This window comes from Urocitellus parryii, chromosome 1, assembly GCF_045843805.1.
Source record: "Urocitellus parryii isolate mUroPar1 chromosome 1, mUroPar1.hap1, whole genome shotgun sequence".
Lineage (NCBI taxonomy): Eukaryota > Metazoa > Chordata > Mammalia > Rodentia > Sciuridae > Urocitellus > Urocitellus parryii.
The window spans coordinates 57,123,016-57,142,193 of NC_135531.1; the positions used below are offsets into that span (position 1 = coordinate 57,123,016).

Consider the following 19,178-nt stretch of genomic DNA (forward strand, 5'->3'; position numbering starts at 1 on the left):
GTACCGCACACCTGTAATCCCAGCGGCTTGGGAGGCTGAGGTGGAAGGATCGCAAACTCAAAGCCAGCCTCAGCAATGGCAAGGTGTAACCCTGTCTCTAAATAAATACAAAATCAGTCTGGGGATGTGGCTCAGTAGTTGAGTGCCCCTGAGTCCAATCCCTGGTACTCCTCCTTCAGAAAAAGAAAAGCTAATTTACATAGGCACTTTTACATAAGATTGAGGAAGTATCAATCATTTACATCAAAGAATGGAGGCTTGCCAATAAAGTGTATGGGGGGATTGGGGGGGGCTTCTCTCACAGGGGATCTTGGTGCTACCATGAAGTAGATTTTATTATTCCCATTGTACAGATGGAGAAACCCAGGCTTTCAGCAGTTGGTAAACTTGCTTCAAGTCACATAGCTAATGTCATAGAACATCTGTCTATCTGTCTCTGTAAGTGGATAGTTGTTTGGTCATATGCAAAAGAAGTAAAAGAAATTTATAGATCTTATTTGAAAAAAATAGTTTTTGTTTTATTGTTGTTTCTAAGGTTGAAGTCAGAAGAAAATGTAATTTTTTTAATATAGGTGAAATAAAGTGAATAGTACTGACCAACTTCTAGCAAAATGTCATGAAGAATAATAGTCTTGTGGCATAGAGCAAAACAAGTCTCATTCATCAAGTACAGTCCACTGCTGAAAAATCAAGGGTATTCCTCTATTCAAAAGGCCTAGATGGGCACGGCAGTGCACGCCTGAATCCCAGCAGCTCAGGAGGCTGAGGCCGAAGGATCTGGAGTTCAAAGCCAGCCTCAACAAAAGCGAGGCCCTAAGCAACTCAGTGACATCCTATCTCTAAATAAAATACAAAATAGGGCTGGAGATGTGGCTCAGTGGTCAAGTGCCCCTGAGTTCAATCCCCAGTACCCCCTCAAAAAAAAAAAAAAGAAAAGAAAAAGAATATAGACAAATACAGTAGAACTGAATTATATTCCATAACTGGTTACTTCATAGCTTTGGATCAAATACATTCTTAAAAGTTCATGCATTAAAGAATAAAATTTAGGCACACATTCTAATACTTAAAGGGGTAGACACTGTTCACATCCTGGACAGGATGAAAGAATAAAGAAGAAGGAATCTAGCTGCTTCCTCCATACTTCCAGTTTCCCCCACATGCAGAGGCCAGGGTCACTGCCAACAGCAGCACTTCCCTTCTGTGCTGTGGTCTGCCACAGTGATGGAGAAGCTGGTTACCAGGCCAGGGCTGTCTGTGCTTGCTATTTGGGCAGCTGCACCAGAGGAAGGAATAAAGCTAAGTTTAGTGGGGGTGTATGTGAAACCTGTTCCCCCCACTGCAAACACACCTCGTCCGGCTGGTTCAGGTCCTTTAGGTGCAGGTCTTGAATAAGGTACTCCACAATGTGCACATTATTACTCTGAGCTGCAAAGTGAAGGGCATTCATTCCATCCTGAGGAGAGTGGGAGGGAAAAGATATGGCCTTGGAACTTCTCCCTCCTGCATAGGTGAAGTGAGAGCTCACAACCATGTGTGATCCACAGACCTACCTGGTTCTTGGCTCTCTGGTCTGCTCCAGCTCTAACCAGCATGATCATGATCTCAAAGCTTCCAGTCCAGGCCGCAAGGTGAATTACAGTCAAGCCGTGCTTCCCCGAGAAGAGAGAAGAAAAGACTCTATCACATGAATGAGCCATAGCCTATAATCTCAGTCAATAAAGGACTAGTTAATACCAGATTATTGAATATTAAGAAATGCAAAATTTAATATACAAAAAAGAAAAATTTCAATTTTATGTGAAAAGTGGGTATATTTAATAAGCGATAGGCACAAATGATTCTCTATCCAAAAGAAATATATAAAATTAAATGTTTTTTGAGAGAGAGAGAGAGAGAGAGAGAGAGAGAGAGAGAGAGAGGAGAGAGAGAGAGAATTTAATATATATATATATTTTTTTTAGTTTTCGGCGGACAAAACATCTTTGTTTGTATGTGGTGCTGAGGATCGAACCCAGGCCGCACGCATGCCAGGCGATCGCGCTACCACTTGAGCCACATCCCCAGCCCCCCAAAATTAAATGTTATATTCACAAAAAAATACATAAAAAATAAATATATTAGGACAAAAGTTAGATTATAATATATACTCTCTTAACTCAGTTTTATAAAAAGGAAAAATAGAACATACATGAAGTCAATAAACAAATTACACTTAAGAATATATCTTTTATATATATTTTAGAATTAATTAATTAGAAAAAATATAATTTTGTTCTAATATATTTATTTTTATGTATTTTTTGTGAATATAACATTTAATAAAGATAAATGGCAATTCTCTATTATATGAGGTACTCTCACAAATCAACAATGACAAAAAAAGCCAGGTTTGGTGGTACAAACCAGGAGGATGGCAAGTTCAAGGCCTGCCTTGGAAACTTAGTGAGACCCTGTATAAAGAGCTGGGGATATAGCTCACTGGTAGAGCACGCTTGAGTTCAATACCCAATACCACCAAATAATAATAACAAAATAAAACAACAAGAAAAAAATAATAGAAAAATGCACACAGGTGCTCTCTTGAGGTGTTAGAGGAAATAGATACCATTATTGTCTAACAATCTAGCACTATAAATTTAAAATGCAACCAGAAATCCTATTCTTGGGAATTTATACTATGAAAATAAAATTTCAGGGCCTAATGTTAAATATATGAACATATTGTTAGCTCTGAAAATTGGAAACAAGGTACATGTTCATCAATAGGGGAATGTTAATGAATTATGAAATAGTTATATCATGCAACCATTAAAATAATGAATTAGCTCTATAACAATAGATTTCTATAAGCTTTGTTAAATATGGGAAAAAACATAAGACAAAATATAATCCCATTTTATATAAATGATACAGTGAACAAAACCCTCATACCTGTAAGTGTATATCTATATCTATTTATAGGTGGGTTGGTAGCAGGTAGAGATATTGACATAGATATGATCACATGTGCATGGAGATAAGTACAGAAATGAACACACACCTATCTCAGAAATAAACAAACACCTAGTGACTGTTGAGTACAGGGAGATGGTACACAAAGATAAGAAAATTGAAAAAGACAAGTTATATAGGGTTCTCATTTATACAGAATCTATCTAAAAGGACTCTGTTTACAAAAAATTATATAGATGTGTGCATAGTATGTGTTTAGGCTGAAATAGAGATTTGGCTCAGGACTTACTGACCTGTCAGTTCTGGGCAATTGTATGTAAGTAATATACTGAATTAGGAGAAAGAAAAGTGTGGAAGGAAGTAGCCAGTTGTTAACATTGGCTATCTCAGGACAGTGGGCTTAGAGGCAAGTAAACTGAGAAAACCTCATCTGCACCTTCAGTGTAGGTTACTAAGCAATAAACAGTAGTCTTTATGATCAAGTGGAACTGACCCCAAACTCTGGTCACTTTCTACCACTTTCAAGTACTGTGATGTTAGTTAACTCAGTTAACTCTCAGCTTCACGTTCCTTAATTTTTTTTTTTTAAGAGAGAGAGAGAGAGAGAGAGAGAGAGAGAATTTTTTAATATTTATTTTTTAGTTTTTGGCGGACACATCTTTATTTTTATGTGGTGTGAGGATCGAACCCAGTGCCGAGCGCATGCCAGGCGAGTGCGCTACCGCTTGAGTCACATCCCCAGCCCTCACGTTCCTTATCTTAAAGTTCATGCGTCTCCTTTTCTTTTTCCTTTATTCTCATCAAAACCTAAGCCATTACCTCTGCACAACTGCCTGCCAAAGGCAAGCCCTCTCCCTACATCTCATTTGTCCTCCAAATTGGTTGTGCTTGTAATCCAGATGCACACAGCAGGAGTAAATAAACAAGGAATGAAGGTCTTCAGGGCACTCCCTATCATATTCTCTACTGAGGTCTTGAACATGCTAGACAAGTTCTACCACTGAGTTACGTCTGGCTGGGCACAAAATAACCGAGCCGCCACACAGCCTTGTAGGTTCAAAACAGGAACTCCTTTATTCTCTGCACTCCCGCGGACACGGAGTGCGAGGCGTTCTCCCAACTACTCCATTCTGGCAAAAATGCCAAGCGTCATTCGGACTCAGCTATGGCTCTCAGCATACTTTAAGTTTTTTTCCTTTTTAAATTTTGAGAAAGGGTCTCCATAACTTGTCCAAGCTATCCTCAAACTTGTGATCCTTTTGCTTCAGCCTCCTGAGTAGGTGTGTGCCACCAAGCCTGGATGTGGGGTGCTTCTATTTCTGAAGTGTATATATCCTTTAGTGTTTATTTTGGCTTCTCCAGTAATCACATTCATGTATTCACTTATTCTCAGTAGAGCTCAAGTTAGGAGAGTGAAATAGCAAATCCCATATTATCGAGTTACAAATTTTAAATCAATGTTCCAGAGAATATTTTTAAGTGTCTCAAGACATTTTGCATAGTAATGACTGAGGGGTACTATGGGCACTTAGTACGTAGAGGCCACAGATGCTGCTAAACATCCTACAATGCACAAGAAAAACCTCACAACAAATAATTATCTGGCTCCAGATGTCAATAGTGCCACTGTTAACAAACCTCGCTCTAAATGTACATATGTTATTAAATTTTCATTTTAGCTGTCACACTACACAGTGAGTCAGTCCATTTAAATATTTTAAATTCCAGAGTTTTCTTCAAACTCTTCACAACTTCTTCACTCTTTTACAAGGAACATTGATATATGACCTCTAGGTAAGGTTCTTCAAAAAATGTATTCTAACCACAGTTCCACCTCTTGATTTAGGCTTCCCTACAAATCAGTGCTCCATATTCAGTACTACCAAATTTGGTTTTACATATGGGCATAAAAGACCAGAAATATTTGGACAGGTGATAAACTATATTTTAATAGGAGCTCTATTTCTTCCCTAAGAGGTCATTCCTAATCTTGAACAGCCAACATTTAAAAATTCCAAGTGCTGATTATAAAATCTAAAAGCTGGGAATGGAATCTCTGAAACCACAAATTCTGAGTGGAGCCATTGTTCCTCTGAGGCAATGAATCACTACACAGAGATGTAAATTCCCACAGAAGAACTTTCCTAAAACAAAGTCTTCGGCTATGCAACTGGCATGCTTAAGAGTATGTGTCATGAATTACACTCACAGTTGCCTCACATGCTCTGGAAAGTACAAAATGCCAGTTATCTGCATTACCAGTCTGGTCATAGGTGAGGTTAGTAATTTCCTCTGGGGAACACTTAAACTTTAAGAGCTCCCCAGAGAAGCAACTCAGAAAGCAGATGCTAGTCATCTTCTAAGCACCTTAGGCCTCCCTTTATCTGGTCTGCCACTTCTCAAAACTTGGGGATGCTACCCACTTTGACTCTGGAGGTCCTCAGTGGTGGGGTCATGCATTTGATCCTAAGCATGCAATACCTTGCATAGTACTCATATGTTATAGTCTCTGTCCTTGCTCCCTAGATAGATAACAGGAGACTCAAAACCAGGACTATATCTCATACCAGATACAATCATCTGGGGATCTTTTTCCCCCTTTTTGGTATTGGGGATTGATCCCAGGGTGCCTTAGCACTGAGCCACATCTCCAGTTTTTTTTCAAATTTTTTACTTTGAGATAGGTTCTTTCTAAGTTTCTGAGGGGCTCACTAAATTGCTGAGACTGGCCTTTGATTTGCAATCTTCCTGCCTCAGTCTCCTGAGTCAATGGGATTACAGACATGCACCACTGCACCTGGCATTGGGTCATCTTTTTAAATTAGGGATTCTTATTCAGAAGATCTGGGTTGGGACCTGAAATTCCTCATTTCTAACATTCCCTGGTGGTGGCCATGCTTCTGGTTGAATCCCCAGTAGCTGGCATTGAGACTTATGAAGGACACTGAATATACATTGAAGATGAAGGGGTTCAATTGTTAGTTCTTTGCAAATGGGTGTTGAAAATTTGAAGACAGATCAGCCAAATCAAATTGGGGGCTTATCACTCAGATAAGACAGTTGCCAGAAATGACAAAACCATGGTAGTGCTTGCATTATGATGATAAACATTTTATCAGTTATGTACCAACATCTCTGCGAATGATAAAATTCATTACAAAAATCTTTGGTGAAATTTCTAAGGCTGGCACCAGAGATACATAAGGAATTTCCCATCTGATAGCATTTCAATTTACAAGGCAACATTGATAGAAGCTGATGTTAATTAGAGACGTGCTTCAGATATGGGGTAACACAAATATATGCTTAGAAAGCCTTGAAAAGAACAAGTTGGTAAAAACATCTCTCCATCATTTCAGGAATAATTTGCTTACACTCTGACATAAGCCAAACCTGAATTTAATACATTTGAAATTTGGCAATCCTCAGCTATGCTAGCTTGGAGAAAAGATGCATTCAATCCAGGCCATGGATTCAAGGGTGTTTGTTGTATGATTTTGTCTACTTTAATATCAGGTTGAAGATTTTGGGTTATGGTTATGGTTAAAATAGAGCAAAAGCACTCCACCCTGTCTCTCCTACCAAATGCAACTAAAATCTCTGAATAAAATTCAGCTATCTGAAAAGTAAATAGTTACAGGTAGCTTAGGAAAGGAAACCAGAACTCAAGAGTACAAAAAATCCTGTTGTGAGTTTCCTGATTTTTGTTTATCTTCTTCCTTCCATATCTTCCAACTTGGATTTGAGGCAGCACCAACCACAAAACTATACAAGGACAGAAAGAGTTCCAAAAGAAGCCCTTCTTTCTAGTCTAAGAAGCAGAGGGAGCCTCTAATGAATAAAGAAGGTGGGGAAAATTCTTTGCTTCTTTGTACTTTTCTGGTCCTGCAAGCTCTGGAAGGCTCAGAAATGTGGGGGAGATGATCATGGGGAGGAAAAAGCTGATGAACTCTAGACAGGGCAAAGCGGTGGAATGGAAGGGAGGGGGCATGGGAGTAAAAAAAAAATGGTGGAATGAGATGGACATCATTACCCTAAGTACATGTATAGAGACAAGAATGGTGTGAATATACTTTGTATATAACCAGAGATGAAAAATTGTGCTCTATATGTGTAATATGAATTGTAATGTATTCTGCTGTCATGTATAACAAATTAGAATAAAAATTTTTAATAAATAAAAAGAAAAGAGAAGCATCCTATGAAGTTGGGTATGCACTCCTGGGCTTGCTCCTGAACGGTATGTGGATGAACTCTTAACATTAGACAAAGACTTAGAGAACTGATTTATGTGTTGACCACTGCCAGTATCAGACTGGTTCCTGGGACATATCTGAACAGAACTAAAAAGGTCTTTAAAAATGAAATGACTTTTAAAAAGTGATTGTTGATGTGCAAAAAGAAAGAAAAAAATCACAACCTATTTCTACCCTGAACTAAAATTAATTCAGAATGAACCATTGTCTTAGTCTGTTTTGTGTTGCTATAACAGAATATCACAGACAGGGTAATTATAATGAACAGAAGTATATTTGACTCATGGTTCTGAAGGCTGGGAAGCCCAAGACGGATGGACCTATCTGGTGAGGGCCTACTAGCTACATCATAAAGTAGAATAAGGCATTACATGAATGAGGGGAGGTGGGGAAGATGGTCCAAGTTTGTTCTTTTATTCAGAATTTTATTCAGAATGCTCTCCTGAGATAACAGCATTATTATAATTCATTCATGAGGGCAGAGCCCTATGCACTAATGAACTTCCAATAATGTTACATTGGGGAATAGACTTCCAACATATAAACTTTGAAGGACACAGCAACTATAGATCTAAATGTAAAATACGAGGGCTGGGATTGTGAGCGCTTGCCTAGCATGAGCGGGACCCGGGTTCGATTCTCAGTACCACATAAAAATAAAGGCATTGTGTTGTGTCCATCTACACTTAAAATAAATAAATAAAAATAAAATACAAGACTGTAAAATTTTTAGAAAAAAATATGAGAAAATCTTTATAACCTTAACTTAGGCAAATCATCTTTACATATAACTCCAATATCAGGATTCATTTTTAAAAATAGGTACATTGTATTTCATCAAAATTTAAAAATTTTGCTCTGGGAAAAACACTGAAAACACAAGCTATAGAGTGATAAGATAATGCAAATCACATACCTAACAAAGGATTGGTATGCTACAAGAAATATTTGTTCAGATTCATTTCATACAAGGCAAGAATGATCCATCCACAAACCCCACTGGACTCCCCAAGTTTGGTTGTCCTAGGTTAAATGGTTCACCTATTTATAATATATATTTTTATAAAATTCCACAATAAGAAAACATTTGATTTTTAGAAATGTTCAAAAGATCTGGCTGGAAATGTTGCTCAGTGGTAGTGCTTATCTGGCCCTGGGTCCCCACCCCTCAGCACCACAGGTGGAACACAATCTGAACAGGCTTCACCAAAGAAGATATAAAAATGGCAAATAACACATGAAAGATGTCACATACCATTAGCCACTAGAGAAATGCAAATTAAAATTGCAATGAGGTGCCTACATAACTGTGAGAGTTGCTAAAAATTAAGGGGGGGGGGAGGATGGCAATTCCAATGAGGATGCAGAATAAGTGAAACTCTTCTACCTGGTTGGTGAGAATGAAAATGGCACAACCAATTTAATTAATAGGCTGGCAGCTCCTTGTTAATTTATGCATATACATAGTAATTAGCCCAATAGTCTCACTCTTGGATATTTATACTAGAGAAATGAAAACCTAGATATAAACAAATTCTTATACATGAATACCTGTAGCAGCTCTTATTATAATAGCTAAAAACTAGAAATAACCCTAATGTCCTCCAAATGGTGAGTGGATAAACCTCTGCCATATCCATAAACTGGAATACTATTTAGCAATAAAAAGGAGGAGTTCTTGACACATGCAACACTATGAACGAACTTCAGTCATTTTACAGAATGAAAGAAGCTGGTTTAAAAGGTAATATACTATACGATATTTATGTGACATTCTCAAGGGCATATTCTTAACAGTGGTTTGGCTACAAAGAGGCAGCATGAGGGAAATTTATGGATGTTGCAACTGTCTGAATTTTTTGTGGTGCTGGGGATTGAAGCCAGGGCCTTGTGCATGTTAATCACATTCTACCACTGAACTACATGCCCAGCCACTTTGACCTTCAGATTGATTGTGGTGGTTACATGAATCTGTACACGTATTAAAACTTATAGAACTGTACACTAAAAAGAAAGCTAATTGTACAGCATGCTAATTTTAAAATTAAAGTAAAATAAACATATTATATCAGATTTTCAATGACTGATCTATTACCAATGCATCATTTGCAGGTTAAGTAATTTGCAAAATAATCAAATTACAATTTCTAGACTGAAGGACACATCTCTTAGTTACCATAGCCACTAATACAAGTAAACATATTCGCAAAGTCAGAGTGCTTTCAGTGGTAATTTTTAATTCTGATTTTCTTACATAGCAATCAACTTGCCACCAATATCATAGTAATAAACTAGAGAGGGATGTGCCCCACTGGTGACACAAAGAGAAACTCCCACCATCATTAAGTCTACATCTTGTGTATGATGATTAACAAAAACCAACTAACTGGTACATCTGACTCCATTTATCTTCCAAACATTTACTAAGCACACATAAAGTCAATATGGGAAAGTAAGTAAAGCCCACACACAGCCCCTGTGAGATATGAAGGTAAAGCCATGCTGAGCCTTACCCTCTAGGGAGTCCCAGACTAGAGAAGATAAAATAGCTCTGGGAGATTCTTCTGAACAGTTTAAATTTAAGAACCATGGTCCACGGAATTAATTAAGATTAAATAATTTTCAAATAAGTCTATCATATTCTTCCATAATTAGAGATGCTAAACATAATATTGAGTCTCTATAGCTGATTTCCTTATGCCCTGATAAAGCATTCAACTAAGGTGGAAATCCTCAGGGTGGGTTTTGAAATCTAGGCAGACAAGTAGTTAAGCTGACTTGTAGCTAACAGCATGGTCTCTGAGATCAGACAAATTGGGTTTAAATCCTGCCTTCACTCCTTCTCAGGTATAATTTTGGGGGGGTAAGATACTTAATCTGTGTCTCAGTCTCCCCACCTGTAAATTGAGTATTACAACACTTTTATCATAAGGTTCACTAGGAAGCAGCATTAAATACTAAAGTCCTACTACTTTGTGCCTGGTACATAGTATGTATTTAGTAAGTTTTATTTATCATCAGAGTCCAAAGGGTAAAATCTAGATTTATTTTCCTGGGGCCAGTTAGTTTCTGTCTTCCGAGTGTCAGATTATGCTCTAGACAATTATCATACTCTTGCAAATGCATGCTATTGGCCATAAAGTCAATATGGGGAAATAAGTAAAGCCCAAGTCCTTGAGGTAATGGTAAACAATTTAATCACCAAATACAAAGATCTCTTCAAAATGTGTTAATGGAAATATTTTGTGGGCATGAAAGATGATCAGATTGGAGTGATTAGATTCTCCTTATACATTGGTTATACTATAATTCATTCTGCCAATGGAAGATGAGCTTACCTTATCAGCGATGTCAACCCTGGCCTTGTGATTCAGTAAGAAATCCACCGCAGATAAATGATTTCCCCCCACTGCAAAATGCAAGGCTGTGCGGTTCATCTGAGGAAACATAATTTGTGTTCTTGGTCATCTGATCATTATTTAACTTTTTTTCTGGATTCCTGTTTCTTGAATGGCTGTAATTTTCTGTTGAGTATTTGGATATTTAGCTCCACTTTTTGCTACAAAAGTTATAAGAACTGTGTTCAGAAAACTCCTGTCATCTATTATCATATGATAGAGAATTTGGCAATCCGCTGAAGGATACACCAATATAACAGATTGCATTCAAACAGTAAAAGTTGTATTTTTCCTTGTATGCAATCATTAATAATGAGATTTTTTTTTTCTGCTGAGAATACGTTAGTCAGCTTTCCATCACTGCAACAAAATATCTGGGATAACTTATAAAAAAGGAAAGATTTATTTTGGCTTATGGTTTTAACCCATGGCCACTTGGCTCCGTTGTTTTTGGGTCCAATGGGAGGCAGAACATCATGGCAGGGAGTACATGGTGGAACAAAGGTACTCATTTGAAGATGGCCCAGAAGCAAAGATAGAGAGAAATGGTGAAACTGGCATACTCGCAGTGACTTAACTTCCTTCCTATAGGACACATCTCTTACTCTTCTTTTTCATTAGTGCATTGTGATTACACACAGTAGTGGAATTTGTTGCTATATACTTGTGCATACAATATAACAATATAATTTGGTCAATTTCATTCCCCTGTGCCTCTCCTCTTCCATCCCATGGACCCTTTCCTCTACACTACTGGTCTCCTATTTTCATGAGGTCTCTCCCCACCTTTTCTTTTTTCTATTTTTCCTTTTTGCCCTAGAGCTTCCTTCCATATATAAGCGAAAACATATAACCCTGGAAATTCTAAGTTTGGTTTATTTTGTTTAATATAATGCTCTCAAGTTCCACCCATTTTCTTGCAAATGACATAATTTTATTCTCCTATACGGCTGAATAAACTAATGTTTACTGTAATCCCAGCGGCTTGGGAGGTTGAAGCAGAAGGCAGGTTGAAGCAGAAGGCTCTTAAGTTCAAAGCCAGTCTCAGCAACTTAGTGAGGCCCTGAGCAACTTAGCAAAACCCCATCTCAAAATACAAAATAAAAAACAGGGCTGGAGATGTGGCTCAGTGGTTAAGCACCCCAGGGGGTTCAATCCCTGGTTAAAAAAGAAAAGAAGGAAGAGGAGAAAGAGGGAGAGGAGAAGGAGGAAGAGGAGAGGGAGAAGAAAAAGAAGGAGAAAAAGGAGAAGGATATGAGGTATCAGTGCTTGCTGCTAGCAGGGGCAGGGGTATTGCAGTAAACAGATTGATTGGCATTTGACAAGCCACTCCCATCTCCAGGAGGCTCTGTGGCTCCAGCAAGTCATTCCCATGTCTGGGGCTATGCTAGAACTTGAGCGGTGAGCTAGAACAGGGTGCCAACCTGAAGTAGGCATTCTCAAACTCTCCCAGGGAGTTCCACCTGGGAGTTCCTACAAATGGGCTTCCCTGCCTAATAGCTTCAACACTGCTCAGTTCACACATGGCTCAGTTCACATATGGGTCATGAATGGCTTCCAGCAGTAGAAGGAGAAGAAGAAAGGCCTGGACAAGTAAGGGCCTGGAAACTTATTCTTCATTGAGCTCCAATAATTGTCCTAAGCAATTGATACAGCCCCCAACCTGTTCGTTTTTGATATATATTGGGTTGAGAGGCTGTCAAGAAATCCTCATAAAATCAAGCAGTAGGGAATCCATGCTTCTGACAGTGGACTTCTATCCCCAAACCCAGGCACTTGAAGAACAAGCAAGGAAGAGCAGGTTTTCAGAAAGGTCTCATTGCCCAATATGTCAATGCTCTATATTTCAAAAGCAGTACAATAAAAATCCACATACTCCTTTGGATTTTAAACTTGGAAACCCAACCACAGAGGACCTTGCTGAAGAGAAACACCCAGATTGTGTAACAAAAGATGTTCTGCCTTTGTAAAATGTGAGATCAAAATGATCCACAGGGTACAGTCTAGGACCAAGTCCAGGCCCATAACCCTGATAGTGGGTTCCACTGCCTACCCACAGACTTTGCACAGATGTGCATAAAGACTCTGTGCATTCCTCCTCTCATAAGATCATAAAACATCGAGAGCCTTTTCTACTGCTTGATTTTACCTTTAGCTTAAATAATTTGGAATTCCCAACAAAGGAGAGCTCCCAAATCTCAGCCAGCCTAATCTTTTAAATTTTTATTATTATTTCATTTGACCTGTGTAAACCCAAGCCACCACTTAGAATAATCACTTGTCATATTTGTGATTTCTACTCACATTGTTCACAGCATTAATGTTAACCTTCTTTTCAAACAGCTTTTCCATAAGATCCAAATTATTGCTTTTAGCAGCATTCTGAAAGCTTCTCTCTTTTGGCAGTACTGAAAGAAAGCAAGCAAGCATGACCAAGGGAATTGAAGGAGGCCACAGAGAAATCACATGTCAAGTGGCAAAGCTTATAACTCTAAACACTTGAAATAACAGCTTGAGTCTTTCACATTCTGCTCTTTAGGAAATGGAAACTTTATTTCAGTGTTTTATGAAGTTATAGTTTTAAGACTCCACCTTTTCCTCATACTGTAAGTGTTTTCACAGCCTTATCATTGTTCCTGGCCTCAAAGAAAACATTATTCATGAGGACCACCCTGAAGTCAGTAATGTGATATGTGGCTTAGGAGCTCACAGGGTGGCCACAGACTTCCCATGGGACATCATTTGTAAAATGTTTGTAGAACATTAGATGGGGAGGAGCCCAAATGCTCTTATAGCTTACAAAGATAAAACTGTTGCCTGCAGGAGGCTCTGTGTAGATGCCTGATCTCAGGAACAAAATCTTAAAATGTAGCCCATTATATAAAGATACACAAAGGCTAGCATGAATGAATACATTTTGTTCTCATTTATATGAAAGGACATAAAGTAGATTCACACCTATTGTAAACATTACATATCACATACATACACATTCAGATAGTAGGATTTATTAACTAGTACAGAGAAAATTCTGGGATTTTTTTTTTTTTTTTGGTTGTTGTTGTTGAGGTTTTTGTCATGGTGGGGAGCTACAGGACTCTCAATGGAAAGCCCCAATCCTGGGGGATAAAATCAGATTTGAGGTTAATCAGAACCAATAATAGACCATCTCAAAAAAAAAAAAAAGAGAGAGAGAGAGAGACTCTTCAGAACACTGCCAAGTCTACTCAAAGGCCAAGGAATATCTTCATGGAAGATACTATTTTGGGTTGAACTGTATCCTTCCAAAATTCCTGTGTTAGAACCCTGACCCTTAGTACTTCAGCATGTGGCTGTAATTGGAGATGAGGCCTTTAAAGAGGTAATAAATGTAAAATGAGGCTACACAGGTGGATTCTAACCTGATCTGACTGATGTCCCTATAATAAGAGATGATTGGGACACAGACACACATAGAGGTAAGATCATCAAAAGACAGGGAGAAGGAGGCAATCTACAAGTCGAGAAGAGGCCTGAGAGGAAACCAACCTGCTGACACAGTGATCTTTGACTTCTAGTCTCCAAATGTGTGAGAAAATAAACTTCCAAAGTTTAAGTTACCAGTCTATGGTACTTTGTCACTTTGAGTATAGATTTACGTGTTCGTTCTTTCTATCACTGATCACTCACTTGCTTCCTATCCCTACTCTATTCATCTTACTAGACAACTTCAACATCCTTATAGATGACTAGTCCAATACCCTGGCCACTTAGTCCCCCAACTAAGTTCCTTACCTCTCCCATCCGACCTCAAGCATCAAATTTCAGGGACACACTCTTGACCTAATCATCAAACTACACTACCTTTGATATCTTCACTTCAAGAATCCCATTCTCTGACCACTACTTCTCTTCCATTCACTCACCTGCTACAATGCATCAAGTCCAGAAATTCTGCAGCCTAATCAAGTCCTCCTAGCTACTGTTTCTACCATCTGTTCATATTATTCACCACCAGGTCCTTCCTTCTTTCCTTATTCTGTTTAGATTTCATGATATCTGTCTATTTCTGTCACTATAACAAAATATCTGAGACTGGGTGATTTATAAAGAACAGAAATTTATTTCTCACAGTTCTATAGACAGAAAAGTCCAAGACCCAAGGTGCCAGCAGATTCAGTTGTCAGATGAGGGCTGCTCTCTGCTTCTAAGATAGCACCTGTTGTAAATGCTATGTCCTCAGCAGAAGGTAGAAAGGCAAAAAGGGATGAACTCTCTCTGTCAAGTCCTTTGCTTTATTCATTTTTTTATTTGTTGTTTTATGATATTCATGACAGTAGTGTGTATTTTGACATATTATACATACCTGGAGTGCAACCTGTTACAATTTTGATCCCATTCTTATGGTTGTACATGATGTGGAGTTACACTGGTCATGTATTCAGATATGAGCATAGAAAAGTTACATCTGATTCATTCTACTGTCTTTCCTTTTCTCATCTCCCTTCCCTTCTGTTCATTCCCATTGTCTAATCCCCTGAATTTCTATACTTCCTCTCCCTACCTCCCTTACTATGGGATAGCATCCACATACCAGAGAGAATATTCAACCCTCCCTGAGTTCACATTCCTTCATTTTTTTTTTTTAAAGAGAGAGTGAGAGAGAGAATTTTTAATATTTATTTTTTAGTTCTCGGCGGACACAACATCTTTGTTGGTATGTGGTGCTGAGGATCGAACCCGGGCCACACGCATGCCAGGCGAGCGCGCTACCGCTTGAGCCACATCCCCAGCCCCGACATTCCTTCATTTTCAACTTGGAAAATTTTCAACACTTCTTGGAAGTGTTGTCTAATTGCTCTCTCAATTTATTTATCTCACAATCTCATCTAAGGTAATCATTTTTCCCCCTCCACTCCACTGAAATTGCTCTTATGAAGTCACTCCATCTTGCCAAAATCCAATCACGACTTCTCTATCAAGCACACTGAACCCTTGGCTGACGTTGACACCAAAGACCACAGTCTCCATGTAACATGTTTTCTCCTGTCAAACCATTTGTTGATTTCCAGTTACTGGCTCTTCCTCCTCTGCTTTACCTACAAATGTTGGAATGTGATAAGGTTTTTATACAATAAATGATCTGATGGCCTAGGAACTTTCATCCCCATCTTACAGATGAAGTTTTCAAACAGATTTAAACATTAAGTCACTTGCCCATGTCTTAAAGATAATTAGTGTTTAAACTGTCCCAGGAAATCAGAATCAAATTCCCAAGCTTTCAAACACCCCACATGTCCAGGGTATGAGTCTGGGGGTAGACTGCCGAATTGAAGAATCAGATCACCCACTTCTGTCGTATGCTTTAGCTAATGCACTCTGCCAGCTAGGCTAGAGAAAATTCTGGGATTTTTTTTTTGGAGGGGGGGTTGTTGTTGTTGAGGTTTTTGTAATGGTTGGGAGCTATAGGACTCTCAATGGAAAGCCCCAACCCTGGGGGATAAAATCAGAGTTGAAGTTAATCAGAACCAATAATAGACCATCTCAAAGAGAGAGAGAGAGAGAGAGAGAGAGAGAGAGAGAGAGAGAGAGAGAGAGACCCTTCAGAACACTGCCAACCAGTTCCCTCTCCTGGTTCCCACACAGCTCTGGCCTTAGCTCTTTTCCCCTGTGTATTAAAATAATGGGACACAAGTTCAACTTCCAGGTCCTTGTTCCTCTTTGGTATGATCCAAAGCAAATGAAGACATTATTGTGTCCTGAAATATGACACATGGATTCTATTCTCTTTTGTACCTGAAATGGAATATCTTTCTCCTTTTCTACCACAATCTATAAGAAAAACAAATTTTAGATTGCTTCCTAAAACAGTGGGGAACACCATAAAAGACTCTTGATTCATTAACTCAATAGTTCTCAGCTCTGGCTTCACAAAGAAAATAACAAGAAATGTATGTCAGGTTCTCAGCCCAAGCCAATTACATCAGAACCTTTGGGAGCTCCAAGATGTTCAAAATGCCTTGTTCACAAATTTACTAATTATGTAATTTTGTAACAATTCTGAATTTTAGTATCCTAATTTATGAAATGAGGATCATAAAACCTACTTTCGGAGTATGCAGGAGCTAGCTTCTACAGATTTAAAAGAATTGATTGCATATTCCCAACTCTGTGTTCAGTGATATCATATTGTAGGTTGAATCAGGTGGGTGGAAATATTACACAAAGGAAATTGGAAAGTGCTACAAAAGGACTTCTCCCTTTTCAAGCCCAGAGAGCTGATAGTCAAACATTTTCCAGCACACCACTGATAGATAACCTTCAGCTAATAGGTGACAGAGTTGGGAAAATGACCCAGCCATCATAAACATACCAATTTTTCAGCTTAGCTATATAATATTTGTAGGGATATCTTACAATATCTTACAATATGTGCTTTTTCAGTTGCAATGTAAAACATCAAGGAAAGGTAAAATGATAATTTAATCCTTTGGGGGTCAAAACTCCAATGTCTTCAGGAGCTGGGCAAGTATGAGGACAGAGGGTCAGGAGAGGAGGGTCCTTGCTGAACTACAAAACAAGTTGAGGCTCCCTCCCTCATTTCATTCAGGCCCCTACTCAAATGATACTCTCTGTGAAAACTCATATCTGACCATACAATCCTCTTTCTCCTGTCACTCACTCTCTACCCCATGCCCTACTTCATTTTCTTCATATCACTTAACATTAGTTGACATCATGTTTGTTCACTTGTTCATTGTTTTGTTTCTTTCTCCAGAATACAAATTCCGTGAGAAAGTACGTAGTGCTAGTCAGTGTTCAATAAATATTTGTTGGATGGATGAGAGGGTGGGTGGGTGTATGGTTTAGGTAAATACTATCCAATTCCAGAAGAATATTGCTTGCTAGGGAATGTAGGCCTCACATTATCAAATCTTTTTTTTTTTCCTTCTTCTTCTTCTTGTTTTTCAATTGAACCATGGATTTAAAAAAAAAAAAATCCCAAGGGAAATTAGAAACTATTTTGAACTGAATGAAAATTAAATAAAATATGTCAAAATGTGTGGGATGCAGCTAAAGTAAGACTTAGAGGGAAATTTATAGCATTAAAATGATTGTGTCAGAAAAAAAGTAAGAAAATTAACACCTTAAGAAAGTAAAAGGAGAAGGGCAAAATAAACACCTAAAGCAAGCAGAGAGAAGAAATGTAACAAAGGTAAAATATGAGGACAGAGGGTCAAAGCAATAATCAATGGAATTGAAAACAGAAAAATAATAAACAATAATCAAGGAAAACAAAAGATAGTTATTTGAAAACATCAATGAACCAATAAGCACCTAGCCAGACTGACCAAGAAAAAAGAGAGGAGACACAAATTACCAATATCAGCAATAAAAGAAGGTATAGCACTATAGAACCCATAGACATTTAAAGGACGATAAGGGACTACTACAAACAGCTCTATCCACATAAATCAAACAATGAAATGGAATAACTTCAGATGAAATGGAACAATTTTTTAAATATAACATACTAAAATTCACTCAAGATTACATAGATAGCCTGAATAACCCTCTAACTAGTAAAGAAATTAGATTTGTAGTTTAAAATATTCCACAACAGAAATATCCATGTTCATGTGGTTTCATTGGTGATTTTATCAAATGCTTGAAGAATAACATCTAATCTAGAGGCTGGGGTTGTAGCTCAGCGGTAGAGCGCTCACCTAGCACATGCGAGACCCTGGGTTTGATCCTCAGCACCACATAAAAATAAATAAGTGAAATAAAGGTATTGTGTCCAATTACAACTAAAAAGCAAAATATTTAAAAAATAACATCTAATCTATATAATCTCTTTTAGAAAACAGAAGAAGAAACACTTCCCAAGTCATTTTAAGAGGCAGCATTGCCTTGATTCTAAAACCCCCATAAACACAGTATACAACACTTCTCAAAAAATAATAAAATCAAATCAAATGATACATAAAAAAGTATAATACATGATGATCAAGGGGGGCTTATCCCAAGAATATATTCAGTATTTGTAAATCTATTATGTAATAGCTCATATTAATAGGCTAAGGAAAACTACATGATCATATTAATTGAGGCAAAAAATATATTTAAAAAAATTCAACATCCATTCATGATTAAAAAAAATTTTAAATAAAACAAACCAAAATCTTCTCAGCTAATCTGGAATAAATGGAAACTTTTTCAACCTGATAAAGGAGAACTACAAAAAACTGACAGTCAGTATCACAATTAATCATAAAAGTCTGAACATTTTCTTTGTCTCTGAGATTAGGAATAAAAAAAAAGATTTCTACTCTCTTCACTCCCTTTAAAAAAGTTTGGTATACGTAAATAAAAAGGCATATAGATTAGAAAGAAATAAAACTATCTCTACTATAGTTTCAGATAACTTGATTATCCACACATAAAGTTCAAAGGAATGTACAAAACAGCTATAGTTAGTTTAGCAAGGTTACACTATACAAAGTCAACATATAAATATCAATCATATTTCTATATAATGATAATCAACAAATAAAGCCAAAATTTTAAAAACACAATTTATGCTAGG

At 37.7% G+C, this 19,178-nt stretch overlaps 1 protein-coding gene across 1 annotated transcript in view; it reads right to left on the minus strand.

The window, feature by feature from the left end:
- Positions 1-19,178, minus strand: part of Ankdd1b (ankyrin repeat and death domain containing 1B) — a 72,640-nt gene that overhangs the window by 50,291 nt on the left and 3,171 nt on the right. The window contains exons 2-5 of the mRNA XM_026404121.2: positions 12,914-13,017; positions 10,550-10,648; positions 1,554-1,652; positions 1,352-1,456 (exon numbers count right to left, since the gene is read on the minus strand). Of these exons, the coding sequence (XP_026259906.2) occupies positions 1,352-1,456; positions 1,554-1,652; positions 10,550-10,648; positions 12,914-13,017 (407 nt within the window). The remainder of the gene's footprint in view (positions 1-1,351; positions 1,457-1,553; positions 1,653-10,549; positions 10,649-12,913; positions 13,018-19,178) is intronic.